Below are 13,137 nucleotides of genomic sequence, written 5' to 3'. Positions count from 1 at the left end.
GTTCATATTAGTTGTGTGTGTTTAAGGCAAGGATTCCAGTTAGAAGGTGAGCAGAATGGATGCATATGAGAAATCCAGATTAGAAGTTATTGGGCAATTAGGCATGGAACATCGATAAGTCTGTTATTATYAATTCAGCAATAGATTTTTTTTTTCTATGGAGACACGAAGTGGCATATTAGAGAAGATTGAAGTGTGAAACTTTAACTATAATGCTGCAGTCTGGAAGTGGGAATGTTAGTAAGGTCATTAACAGAGCTGGTGTGCTGGCAAGGAGCCATCCCTGCTCATGCTGAGGAAGCAGTGCTAGTGAGCTCTTCTTCAGTCTAGCTGGCTTTACTGACATCCTATTACTGTTGTACTGAAAGCCTTTTCGGCAGTTCAAGCTATTTTTCACACTGTTATAGCCTTATTTGATTTTAAATTGTTAATCTTTTTCCTCCCACTGTTTCTTCAGCTATGCTTATGTGGCTGATGATGTTGGGAATAAGGACCTCATCAGAGTCTTTCTCATTGTGTGATGTTAAGACAATATATATTGTGAYTCCAAACAAATTTTCTATTTGACAAAGCCCTTTACTGGCTTTAGATGATTTTTTTTCCTGTATCATATTGTTCTCTTATAAATATATATTTAGGGACTTGTGCACACTTCCATATACAAAGGGGTAGACTTTCACTGCCTTAGGAAAGAAATCACTTTTAATAAGAGTTGTATGATAAATAAATGCAAGTTGATAAAAATCGGAGTGTAAATATTTTTTACATATTTCAGGTTTCTTATTTGAAAGTATGCTTTTACCGTTTCACCTGTTAAATATGAAGTAGAAGATTAAACTGGTTCAAAGTGTTAATGAAGGATCTGCATGCTTGCTATGTCTGTTCATCAGGAAAAGCAAGCCTCTCCCAATTTATCTTGAGAACACTAGCAGCCTTACAGTGACAAATTTTTCTTGAGGAAAAAAACTTACGCTGTGGCTGAATTACTGTTGCTGCTAGACTCTGAAAAAGGCTTAGCAAATAATACCTATAATATTCAGTTGAGTGGATTTGGCCGCTATTGGGCATTCGGGTCAAGTGTGAATATGTGTAAAAGTGCTTTTCATATTTGTCTGTGCATTATTTGAAAAAACATCAAAACTGCTGTAGTTTCCCATTTCTACTGTATTTCACTTGCAAACTATTTTTAATAAAGTTTGTATTGTATTTAACTTTGCATTAAATTATTTTTGTGCTCTTACTTAATTCTGCATTCCTAACAAAATTGTCATAAACCAGAGGGGCTCTTAATGTGTTTTGCCTTGCCTGTGCTCTTAAAATATATTTACAAGCAAAGTTTGTCTATCTTATAATAAGTAGATGAAAGCCTCAAATTTATTTTACATGGGGAATCAACAAAGGAGGCTAACCTTCACTAATCAAAGGGGAGAATTTCTTAGCCTAATGTTGTTTGATAGCTGTAGCACTGACTTGAAAGAAGTGATTTTTACAGCAACTTACGAAGTAGTACATATCAGTGGGGTTGATGATACATATTAGTCATACTGTATTTGTATCCTCCTCAAGTATAAAGTTGTTTTTCTAAAGAGAAACCTGGGACATGGCATCTTTTGGAAAAGTAAATAGTATATGTGGAGTTTGTACTGGGGTTGCTGTGCTTTATGGGAGTCAGCAGTTTAAGCTCTGCTTGAGGAGGGAGCCAGGCCCTAGTGAAGTGCTGTAGATGCCTTCTGCTGTAGCTTTACATCTGCTGAAGATGGGATTGAGAGCCACCTGTAATCTCGAACTCAGCTTTTAATTTTGAATGTAAAATGTCTAGCCTAGAAGAAAAGAAAACGGAAACAATCCACTGCCCTTCTGTGAGTCCCTCAGTCTAAGCAAGAGAAAAGAGCCAGTACAATATGTGATGAATCTGTAGTTACTGCAGCTGTGAACTTTGTCATAGAAACTTTTACTTCCAGACCAAAGTATTCCAGGGGTTCTAAGAGAGGAACCATGTGTGATGTGCAGCAGTGGTAATGCATTTTCAGTGGGAAGAAGCTTTGGGCTATGCTTTGAGGTGAGGTTTGGTTAACGGGCACACTGGTGATGCTATTGGGCAGTGCAGCACCTGCTTTGCTTTAGAGATTTGAGTTGCCAGCCTTGGCAGCACAGCTCTTGGTGTTAAGTGATGGTGGCCCTAATGGTTGTAACTCTGTGAAGTTACATTTGCATATTAAGCCAGCTCTCAGCAAAACTAATTATTTTAAACCCATATCAGATTCTCCCTTCTGCACTTATCATCCGTATACAGTTTCTCAGCTCCTTTAAGTAATGTTTGTATTGCAGTCTTGCTGGGTTTTGAGGAAACGGTAGGGGAATGAAGATGTCAACAAGTCCATGTTGACAGTATGCATCCTGTTCTCTGGAATAATAAGCAATATACTTGATAATACAGACTGCTGCTCATAAGCCAAGCAATGARTACTCAAGTAGAATAAACAAGACTGTTCTTTACCTCCTAATTTAATTAGATAAAACATAGCAATGGTAAAAAACAGCTTCACTAATAATAAGTCTTAAAACACATGTAGTGACTCCTGTATGTGATGATAAGAACTGACTCTTCCTCATGTTTTGTGAAATGATACATTGGTCTTGGGGTCACTTACTGGCAGTGTGGCCCAGAAGGCAGAGATTCACAGGTTAAAAATTTGGAGTTGACTGACTTCTTTTCTAGCTGTAACGGGAGGTAGACGTAATGAGGTGCAATACACCTGCCCAGAGCATCTCAGTTTATTGTTAGTAACAGGTGCTATGAACTGACCTAGAATTAACAAAAAATGTGCAATGAAATACTTGCAGCTTCACCAAATAATGTTTCAGGTGGTTCAAATTAACCTCCTACGGGCTGTGTGCAGTACAGCAGTCCCAGGCTACCCTATGCTGAGTGTGGAGAATGCCATCTCATGTAGGCAGTAGAAAACGCAAAGGCATTCAGCAGAACCTCTCTGTGTTTGGCAGAAGAAGGATAATGGCCTTCTCAGTACTTTTCCCAAATGCTTTTCTACTCATTTTGTTTCTTGTTACTCCATTTTGGAATACTGTAAGGGACAACTCACCAGAAGCTGCCAAAGCTGGGACCTCTTAAGTCTTGTTGGTTCCWCTGCTGGGGTTAAAGTGAAATGCATCAAAAGTATTAAAGACAATGCTTACTTAATAATATCCTAAGACTTGTAATCCACTGACAGATTTTATAATCCACATACGGTTATTTCACTGATGTTAAAATGAATAGAGTTAATGTGGATTTAGACAATTCCATTGAATTTCTGGCCCTGAAGTTCCACAGAAGGATCTGTAATAYGCCAGGGTTCTGCATGTGCAGGGGGAATATGGGATCAAGTTGGTAAAAGCTGGGGAAAAAAAGATTCTTCAAAGCAGAGAGTCAATGTACAAGGATGTGCTGGAGTACAGTCTGGCAGCATTTTCAGAAGATACCTGGATTTTAAATTTGTTTTTCACCTAGGTCTCACCAGCAGGCTGTTTTGTTCCCTGCCCATCAAGCAACCTCTCCTAAGCTTTGGAAATAGAAGGAAGATCCATAAGGAGATTTGCTGCCATTTTGATGAGTCACACATCATTCTGTGATTTTGTTTGGTTTTATACTGGTGGGACAATTTGAGTACTATCCAACCTTAAGAGGTGCACAGAAAAAATGACTAAATAGGAGTAGTCGATGATCAGTTTTAGGTTAYTACTTCAGAGTGATAGCAAATTAAGTATTATAGAAACAAGATCCTTAATCTCATTAATACTGGGTAAAATCCACGGTACGGGAGAGATTAAACATTACACTTCAGAGGTGGTCCTTTTGAGATGAAGCTGCATTTTGCTGGAAAATGACATTGTTCTGACATGATTGCTGCTGCAGGATAAGCATTACATATAAAATCACAGCTCATTGTCAAGAATTGTGAGTCATACCCCACAAGCAATTAAATCATCCTCTCCAAAATAGCTGATGTTGATTAAAATCCTATCTGCCTTACTCGGTGCCAACATCTTGTAACATCCACAGCCCTGCAGCACTTTTGAGCTCTTTTTTAGCCTATATCTATTTGTCAGTTCAGATTTTTCCATCAAAGCCAAAAGTAGTTGCAAGGAGGAACTGCTGAGTTACATTTTTGTGTGCCAAACCCAACTGCAACCAGCCGGATGGGTCTTTCTTTTTAAAGGGAGGCTATAGATGGTAGCAACTTGTTGAAGATGCAGGATCACAGAAGATGGTGGCTAAAGCTGCATAGGGGTGTTTGGTTTGTTCTGTGATAGAAAGGCTGCATCTGGGTTCCTCTGTAAAGGAGTGCTATCAATTTTGTGCCAGTTATGGAGGGATTCACTGCTGTGCATCTCTGGATTTTCTACTGCCTGTATGAGAGCACATTTGCCATGTTCAGTAACTCGAGACTGTTGTTTTGCAGAACTGGATTCCTCTGTAATTATCAGGCTGGCTTTGGTTTTCAAAAAAACAAAAAAAAAAAACCGCAGCACAAAAATAGTGCTATTTCCCATTTCCAAGAAGCTGACATGTCTGTATCTGGCATATGTATATATTTTATAGCCAAATAATATAATGACTGCTTTCAAGATCATGTAAATCTTTCAGTGAAATACAGTAGAGCACTAAGTAATATTGCTAACGTATGTCACATTTTCACCTTGGAAGCCTCAATGTGAGACCYGCCAGCCATAGCCTGGATGAATAGCTCCTGTCCTGGGCAGCCYCTCAGAACTCCCACACCAGCTGAACCCATGGGCTTTGTGGTTGTCCTAAGAGCAGCCCTAACGCTGGCCGTGTTTGCACTTACTGAACAGATTCCGTGGTGCGTCATCCAGCCCAGTGTCAAAGCAAGGTCAGCTACAGCTGCTTGCCCAGGACTGGGTCTGATTGAGGTTTGAGTAGCTCCAAGGGTGGAGACTCCATCATCTCTCTGGGCAGCCTGTGCCGGTGTTGGACTACCCTTACACTATCCTTATACACATACCTCTTGTCCTGGCCACCGGACACCCCAGGGCAGTTTGTGATGTTCATACTCTCCCATCAGATATTTGTGCGCATTGACYTGATCCCCCTCGGCCTTCTCTGCTGCACACGCCCCAGCACACTCCGTGTAGCAGATGTTCCTATCCCTTAATCTTCTTTGTGGCCGTTACGGCCTTAGTCCAAAGCACACATCACCAGCTGCTCAGAGAGGAAATCCTACAGCCAATATCAGAGCTCTTGGCTCTGCCCTTCTCCTCCTCCGCCTTTGTGCTGGTGTAAGATCTGTGCCCCTGGGCACAGGAACCGGGTAGCCTTACACTGCCCCTGGGAATTCCAGCCTTTCCATCTATTCCTGCACTCCYCGCCCTAATCCTTGGCCTTGGGGTCGAGATCACTTATACCAAGGGACGCTGTTGGCGGAGGGATCCCCCACCCCTATGGATAAAGGATATGGATCTCTGAGGCCATTTGTCCCAGGGGGCGCTGACGGCGGAGGGATCCCCACCCCTACGGATAGCATGGCCGATCCCTGCTCAGTCTCCCTGCTGGGGGCGCTCTTTGTCACAGGCATTTGCCGTGGTCCCGCCCTGTCCCACTCCCTGCTCGCGGATTGGTTAGTCACTCTGCCACTCAGGGACGGGGTAGCTAACAGGCTGTGGCGCTCGCTCAGCCAATCGTAGAGCAGGGCGCAGAGCTCCGGGAGGGAAGAGGCGGGCCCGTCGCCATGGCAGCCGCGCTACGCCCCAGACGCGTCCCGGGTTAAATCTCCGCCGGAGCTAAAGGAATTCTCTCTCCGTCTCGGCGCGGGAGCGGGAGGATGATGCGGCCTCGGCGCGGGCTCGACCCGGACTCCGTGTGGGCGCAGCGCCTGCGGCAGCTCGAGCACCGGTTGCGCGTGAGGAGGCGAGGAGCGGGAGAAGGGGCGGGGCCTGCGGGCGGGCACGTGCTGCGAGGCCGCGCCTCGCCCGCTGAACGGGAGGGCTTGGCCGGCGCTCGCAACTCCTCCTCCTTCATAGGGGCGATCCCAAATCCGGCAGTTTGTAGGGGCTTGTTAGACCCCGACGTGTGGGGGGGAGGCTGCTCCATCTGAGGCTGGGATGGAAGTAGAGAATCAGAGCGGCTCTCCTTCCCTCCTGCCTCATCTCCGGGCARGGCGGGCTCTCAGCGCTCTCGGGAGACGCTCCTGGGCTGAGGGAGCGTCTGGCCGCGACACCTTCAAAGACCTGTAACAGTGCTGCCTTGGAAATGGAAACTTACATGCTTATGTATAAGTAAATAAAACAGTGCCTTTCTAAGGCACGATTCTGGAAAATGCCAGGAGGAAGTGGTTCCGCAAGGCAAAAGCGGTTAAAATTATATATATCCRTGTGTTCACACACAAGCAAACAACATCACAGAAAGGACAGAAATAAGGAAATGTTAAGAGTATATCCTGATTTTGAATACTCGTTTACAAATATTGCTGTGATTAGAAGATGGGGGGTAATCCATTGATCTTAGAAGTCTGACAAACAGTAGAATATGATAATGAAGGCTGTCATAATGAAATATGATTAACAATGTTAATCAGACTTGTATTTTTTTTTTTTTTAATTTGCGTTTTTGTGGGTTTTCCTCTTTAGACCAAAGAAGAAAGAATAGTTGTCCTGGAAACTGAAAATGCTGCTCTTCATCTGAAGCTTGCACAGGTGATTGGTTTTTTTCAAAAAGAATTCTTGTGGAAATAGGAAAAAGAAACACTGGAATCTGCCTTCCTCTTTTCAGGTTTTGCAMTTTTTACCGGTTGGGAAAATCTATGAAGGCATTAAGACTCAGTGTTTCTATCCTTTTCAAAATCATGAATGGCAGCAGTAATGATAGGCTGATTGAGTAACTAGAAGTTGGCTTAAGTTTAAATATTTGATGTTGTTTTAAATCTATAAAACTGAACTGAGGGAATGACTCTGTAACATTAAATATGGAATGCTGCTTTCTTTTTACAGGGAACATGTTTGTCTAAAAGATGATAGATTTTTTAGGAATATTTTTTAGACACAATTAGGATGATGCTTTGAAAAGAACTGTTCATAGAGTGCAGGAAAGACATTTCAATTTGAGTAARCTTACCAGGGATGCCCTGTTATGTGTGTTCATAGGACTGGTGTTACACTTGTCTGGAAAAGACCAGGTATTGTTGCACATGTACATTGTCACAGAGCATRCAGCAACAACTGGATACCCTCATTTCCTTATATCCTTCTGCAGAAGCAGAGGTTGTTCCTAGATCCTTACTGAAATAAGGAGCAGCCTGTGATAATGTTTAGGGCCTTCAAAGGTAGAATTCCAGAAATTTACAAGATTTTGAGTATGGATCTAGGCTGCTAGAACAGWGCCAGCAGTGAGTATCAGTGGTAACTAACTGTTGGCCAAGAGTTTCTAACCTGGGCTGAAACATTAACTGGTTGGGTGACCGCAAGGAAGCTGTTTGCCTTCTGTGGCTTTGTTAACACCCGTGGATAAAAGTGGGTTTAACATTTTTCAAAGTCTAACTGGAAACAGGTGGTCCATCTGAAATTAGTTTTGCTAGGTATACAGAAGAAGACTAATTTATTCTGAGAAAATGTTTTTATTGTCTTTGTTCTGSTTTACAGTATTCACTGAAAGCCTTAAGTATTTAATCTGATTATTTTTTATCCCCACAAGCACAAGAAATAAATTATTCTCGTCAGTAAAGGATATCAGATGTAGGAAGGAGTTGCCTGTGTATTAGAGACTGAAGCCTTGTTTTTGAAATAGAGCACTGCTACATTTTATTGGAAAATGCACTGGAAGATATGGACCCCTACAGACACAYGAGGAATGTGGGCAGTGTTACACCATCAGTCAGAAACAATGTCAAATTAAATTCTTTGCAGTTAACCCTGCACTGATTTTTCTATTCAGACAGGTATTTAAATGCACCTAAAAACTTGCCTCTTCTTGGTTAGTTTGCCGAAAATATGAGCTGAACTGATATCTATGATATCAGTTGAATTTAGTTTTAGTTTTAGTTCAATTGAAGACTCCCTATTAAAAACAATACTAATTGAAATTAGTATCATTTAAAGCTGTGCAATRTTGCACCATATGTGCTAATATTCTGCCAGCTGTACTTGTGGTAAAGCTACTCTCCTTGACTGTCTATCCGTGATCCTTCAGATCTGCTGGTGGAGCCTGARTGATTGAGCTGTAACAAGTTCTGTCACAATGACCAGGGTTAACAGAGGTCTCATTCTTAACTTGTAAAAGCTAATTGGATTCATTTTGGCTGGAGTGTGTTGGGAAGCTTTGGAGACAAACTTAGGAGGATTGCCATGCAGTAGGATTTGCAGTGTAAAYATTTGTCTATAGGTTGCATCAGTCTGATTAAAATGTTATCTCCTGCTATGGACCTTCCTTTCTATCCCTGAGACAGTGATGAATTTCAGTACTTCTACTGTGTGCTGCAGCCTGGTATATTGTTATCCCAACAGCATACTGGAAGGGTTGTTACTGAACATAGGAAGTCAGATTCTTCTAGGTAGACTTCCTTTGTTYATTTTTTTCCTATTTGCAAATCTGTTTATCTACCTGCATAGCCCTTGCTTTTATTAGCAGTCTTCGAGTTCCTGATCCTGCAGCCCTCTTTACATTAAGCCAAATCTGCCAGAATGGATCTGATTGCAAAACTGAGATTTCACTTTGGAGAATGCTATTGAGTMGTTCAGTTTCACGTCTGCTTATAATAAAGCTGACTATGAAAATGTTTTACTTGTTTTTTTCTTCTATGCACAAACAGAGGTTTGCAAGTTATGGCCTATGAACAACTCTGATGAATGTTAAAACTCTTTTAGTGGAGAAAATCCCAAAAATCAAGGCGACATTTGCAGTAAAGATGAACATGATAGGGGAAGTGATGAGAGGGTGACTGCAATGACAGTAGCATCGACCTTTCTGCTTTTCTTGTTAGTGTTGAGCAATGTGGAGGGTCAGGGGAATCTGTGCAGATGGTGAAGATTAGATGCTAAAGAAGGTTTTAACTACCCTAAGCTTACTTAACAAGGCTTGAGTACTTCAATTGCTTATAAACATATGCATAACTTTTCACGTGTGATTGGAGATACAAATTCTGGTGCCCTACTTGTTTGGTTTTTTGTGAAGGTGTTTGTAAATATTAAATTTGAGTAACACAAGTCTTGAAAATCCTCAGCTTTTTAGTGTTGAAATACTGTATAAAATCAGGCTCAAAATCTGGGAGCTTAAAGCCTCTAACAATTTTTTTAAAAAATCTCTTTCTGCTATTTCTTGTAAGAACTTTTTATATTAGTGCAAAGGTGGTGCATCGTTGTACAGAGCTTCCAGTTGCATTTATAARTAGAAGATTTGTGAAGGTAAAAAAGCAACATGAGAATACTGGTTTCAGTGAAGTGCTTTTTTTGAAAATTATAATCTTTCTTTATCCTAACAGCTTCAGGATATTGTATTGTTTTCGCTAATATTTTCTGTASTTAAACTGCAATTAAATGTTTGCTTTTTACCTGTTGTTATCAGATGATTGGAATTAAATCAARCCTGTTGTGTAAGTAGATTTAGCACTTTCATGTCTTTTGTTGTATTCTTCTATGCTTTGATAATTTAAATAAYAGTGAATTGCAGTCACAGAATTCATTGTGTGAATCAAGTAGGAAATAAGTCAGTGCAAGAGACAAGTGCATTTCCAAAATAAAGGAAAAGGCAATTAGTACTGACTAAGGAATGATGTCAACAGGTGGCAGGGGAAAGTAGATGAAGGAGTTGCAGCTCATTTTAAGCACCAAGACTGTCAGATAATGAYAAAAATGCATTTTTTAGTATAACACATATTCTTCCATATTACAGAATTTCATAAGAAATCTCCATGGAGATGTCCTTTTTTGGAGTCATGCCTGTAAATATTTCCAGTTGTATTATTTTTATTTTCCTTTTGATTTCCACATCTCACAAAATTCCAAAGTTGGCAGTAAGAATTGCTTTTGCATAATAGGTAATTTTAGACTGTTAGAAAGCTTTCTTCTCCGTATCCTTTAAAAAATGTTTTGGTTATTTTGAAGCTTTRGTTGCTTTGGAGACCCAGAGCAGGGCTTTATTGGCACAGCTTGGCGCCATTGCAACCCTCCTGATAGTAATGGAGTTGGTGTTGTCACGGGGCACAAAGTTGGGGGCTGTGTGTTACCAACTATTTCAGGACTTCAGCAGTTAACACGTGTATGATTTGTCTTTGTTCTGTTTCATGGCCTTCCACAGTGCTTTCTGCATTAAATCTAGTTTCCAGGAGACAATCCAACTGTATAACCAGCCCTTTTYCCTAGGTCATGACACAATTTAAAGCCTTTAGATCCACCTCATGCATAAGTAAGAGGGTTTAGGTCCTGCAAAAGCATTTTAGTAATCTGGMGCTCAGGTTTGCAACCCTAAGAAAGTAGAATTTTGTGATGTTGACCAGTTTTCATGTGGTAATTCTTTATATGATTCAGAAAAAGGTAAAAGCAAAGCAATTATGTATTGGCAACATCCTGTGTAATCAGATAGTTGAATTACAGGTAAGAAACATGGCCATTTTWARKKRWTTTTTTTGTGATTCTTTTTTTTTAAAAACAGTATGAAGGGTTGGCTGGAAGAGGCACTAATGAAGTATTGCAGCTCTATGCTGCTCATGGCCAGCCGCTGAGATTGCAGAGGAGTTCTGTTGTAAACCAGCTGCATGGTGCAGTAAAGGTAAAGACATTCGGTAGTAACCTAGGCATAATCTATGCCCTAAACATTTACATSCTTTTCAAATATAATAAACACACAGAAAATGGTGTGACATGAACCTAACCTTTACTGTATTCACAGCAGAGCTTGCTAATGTGTAACAATGATTTCAGAGTGGGTTTTCTGTAATAGGCTGTAAAGTCACCTGAGAGGCTGGTAAAAGTGGATGCTCCTGAGCTCCAGGATCTTTCATATAGGRTGCTATTAATACCGGAGCTGGGTCTTTTTGTAATSAAAACTTTGCTGTTCCTCAWATGACTGTCACATAGACATCCCCTAAAAACAGTAATTGTGATATACTTTAACCACATAGGCAAATCCTTTTAAAAAAGCATTTGAGAGCTCCACTGACTACTAAGAGTTCTCTGGCACATCTCAGGAGAGAAGTAGTTTGCTGTATGCTCTCTCAGGTTGTTTTAAATTTGCATCAGAGAGACTGAAACTGATCTCCCAGTGCCAGTACCATAATACTTTCCTTTGTTGAAGTACTTCCTTGTGAAGTCACTTCTTAGAATAGTGAGTTCCTTTTAGGGACACTACCAAATATCAGCTTTTCTCAGGGCAGCACTAAATGCCTGCATGAAATGACTGACAAGTATCTTAGGAAAAAAACTTAACAGGCAGAAGGGTTCAGCTTTGTAATATTGTTGATTGTAACATTGACTAGATGATTGATCACTTCCAAYAGAACTATTCTGTTTTATTCTGATCACAGTGATTCTGCTTTSTAAATTTTGTGGTGGCATTTCACATTTTTGGTTAGTTAGAATGGCAGAACCGCTTATGATGCAGTACCAGTGGATTGAGATAGTAAACCATTGGATACCAGTGAAAACTAGGAGAGAACAAAGCTCTCCTTATAAAAGCCTAAGTGAACAGTCATCCTATACTCATAATAACAAAAAAATACTTCTTCCACTTAGATTCTGTGGCTTTTGAGAGTGAGAAATGCAGTGATTTTGTCCATTTAGTTTAGATTGCCTTTTTATCATTGGAACTAAATGATTAATTCAAGGTCGGTACTACAATTGGAAAAATAAAATGTCACAGAATATTTAACACTTTGTAGGAGGCTGATAATGAAACATTACAGTTCTTCTGTGGGATAAGGTATTGTTAAGTTCACTTTACAGATGCCTTTGCATGTCCATTTCCAGACTTGGATGTCAAGAAGTTTACTAATCCTAAAATCAGGTCMATTTGTTTTTATTTATTTGGGCTTKTAAGTGAATATAAGCTGGTTTTAAAAACATTTAAAAATCTCATAATATATGTTATGCTCAGTAACATTCAAAATACAAATACCTTTCTGAACAATAACAGTTTCTGATTTTTTCCAAATACATGTATTCTTATTGGAAGACATTATTTAGCTTATTTAAGATATTTAAGAGTGAACCCTAGCAAATACCTTCTGATCAAAGTGTGGAAAATGAAACTAGTAAGGGATACACAGATCACAATTTTTCATTTCTAATTCTGGATATGACTTAAAAGTCAACAGAACACACACATGCTCACACACACTTGTTTTTGTCTGATGAAATAGGAGAGAGACTTGGTTATACCTGAAACCGTGTTATGGTCAAAGTGTGTGTGATAAGATGATAAGGATCCAGAAAGTCTTGCTGCATTTTTTAGAAAATTATGTTGCTAAATCTTGTGCAAGATCTTTCTCTAAACATGCTGAAAGATATACTCCTGAAAGCTGCCTTCCATCAAGTAGAGGGCTCTTCCTGCTTGTGATAATCTCACCATAATAATTTGGGTTGTTACATTGCTTCTTCTAAACTGCTGGTTTTGTGTTTTTATAACATATTTTTCTTCTTGAGGAGAAGAGGCTTAAGCAAGACCTGAAGAGCCTCCATTCGTTTGCTCTTGAGCTTTCAAAAGATTTTCAGCGTCAAAGCAAGACTTGTCTTTACAAAGTTCTGGTTGCAGTCCAGGGGATACAGCTGCAAAATGAAGCAATGCAAAGTAAGGCTCATTGCACTTACATTTCAAACACATAGCATCAACAATGTCATTGTTAAATGTTACTAACTTTAGAAGGTTGAGTTTGATTGTTGAGAAATACGTCACTGAAATTGTAGCACTTGTTTCTTTTTTAACATTAAATCGTTAAGGAGTTCTGAAGCATTAGAAGTACAAATAACTTTGCAGAGGTTGTAACTAATAATTTGGATTTGTCTTTTGTGTGAATTAGGCTGCTGCTGAGTTGGCTCAGCAGTAACATTTTTAAACTGAAGTTCTCAGGCTAGTTATCTTGGCTATTTTAGAAGAGCCAGAAAAAGAAAGCATTGCTTTAAAAAGCTGAAGTTTGT

At 39.9% G+C, this 13,137-nt stretch overlaps 1 protein-coding gene across 1 annotated transcript in view; it reads left to right on the top strand.

Moving 5' to 3' along the window:
* Nucleotides 1-5,753: 5,753 nt before the first annotated feature.
* The window catches only part of KIF25 (kinesin family member 25), a 39,945-nt gene continuing 32,561 nt past the window's right edge, over nucleotides 5,754-13,137 (top strand). Inside the window, exons 1-4 of the mRNA XM_057381230.1 lie at nucleotides 5,754-5,918; nucleotides 6,646-6,711; nucleotides 10,658-10,774; nucleotides 12,652-12,790. Of these exons, the coding sequence (XP_057237213.1) occupies nucleotides 5,841-5,918; nucleotides 6,646-6,711; nucleotides 10,658-10,774; nucleotides 12,652-12,790 (400 nt within the window). The 5' untranslated portion in view covers nucleotides 5,754-5,840. The remainder of the gene's footprint in view (nucleotides 5,919-6,645; nucleotides 6,712-10,657; nucleotides 10,775-12,651; nucleotides 12,791-13,137) is intronic.

This window comes from Malurus melanocephalus, unplaced genomic scaffold, assembly GCF_030028575.1.
Source record: "Malurus melanocephalus ecotype Western Australia unplaced genomic scaffold, MMel_1.1 scaffold_499, whole genome shotgun sequence".
Classification (NCBI taxonomy): Eukaryota; Metazoa; Chordata; class Aves; order Passeriformes; family Maluridae; genus Malurus; species Malurus melanocephalus.
The sequence above is the reverse complement of the archived record's forward strand: the minus strand, read 5'-3'. Positions and strand labels throughout refer to the sequence as shown.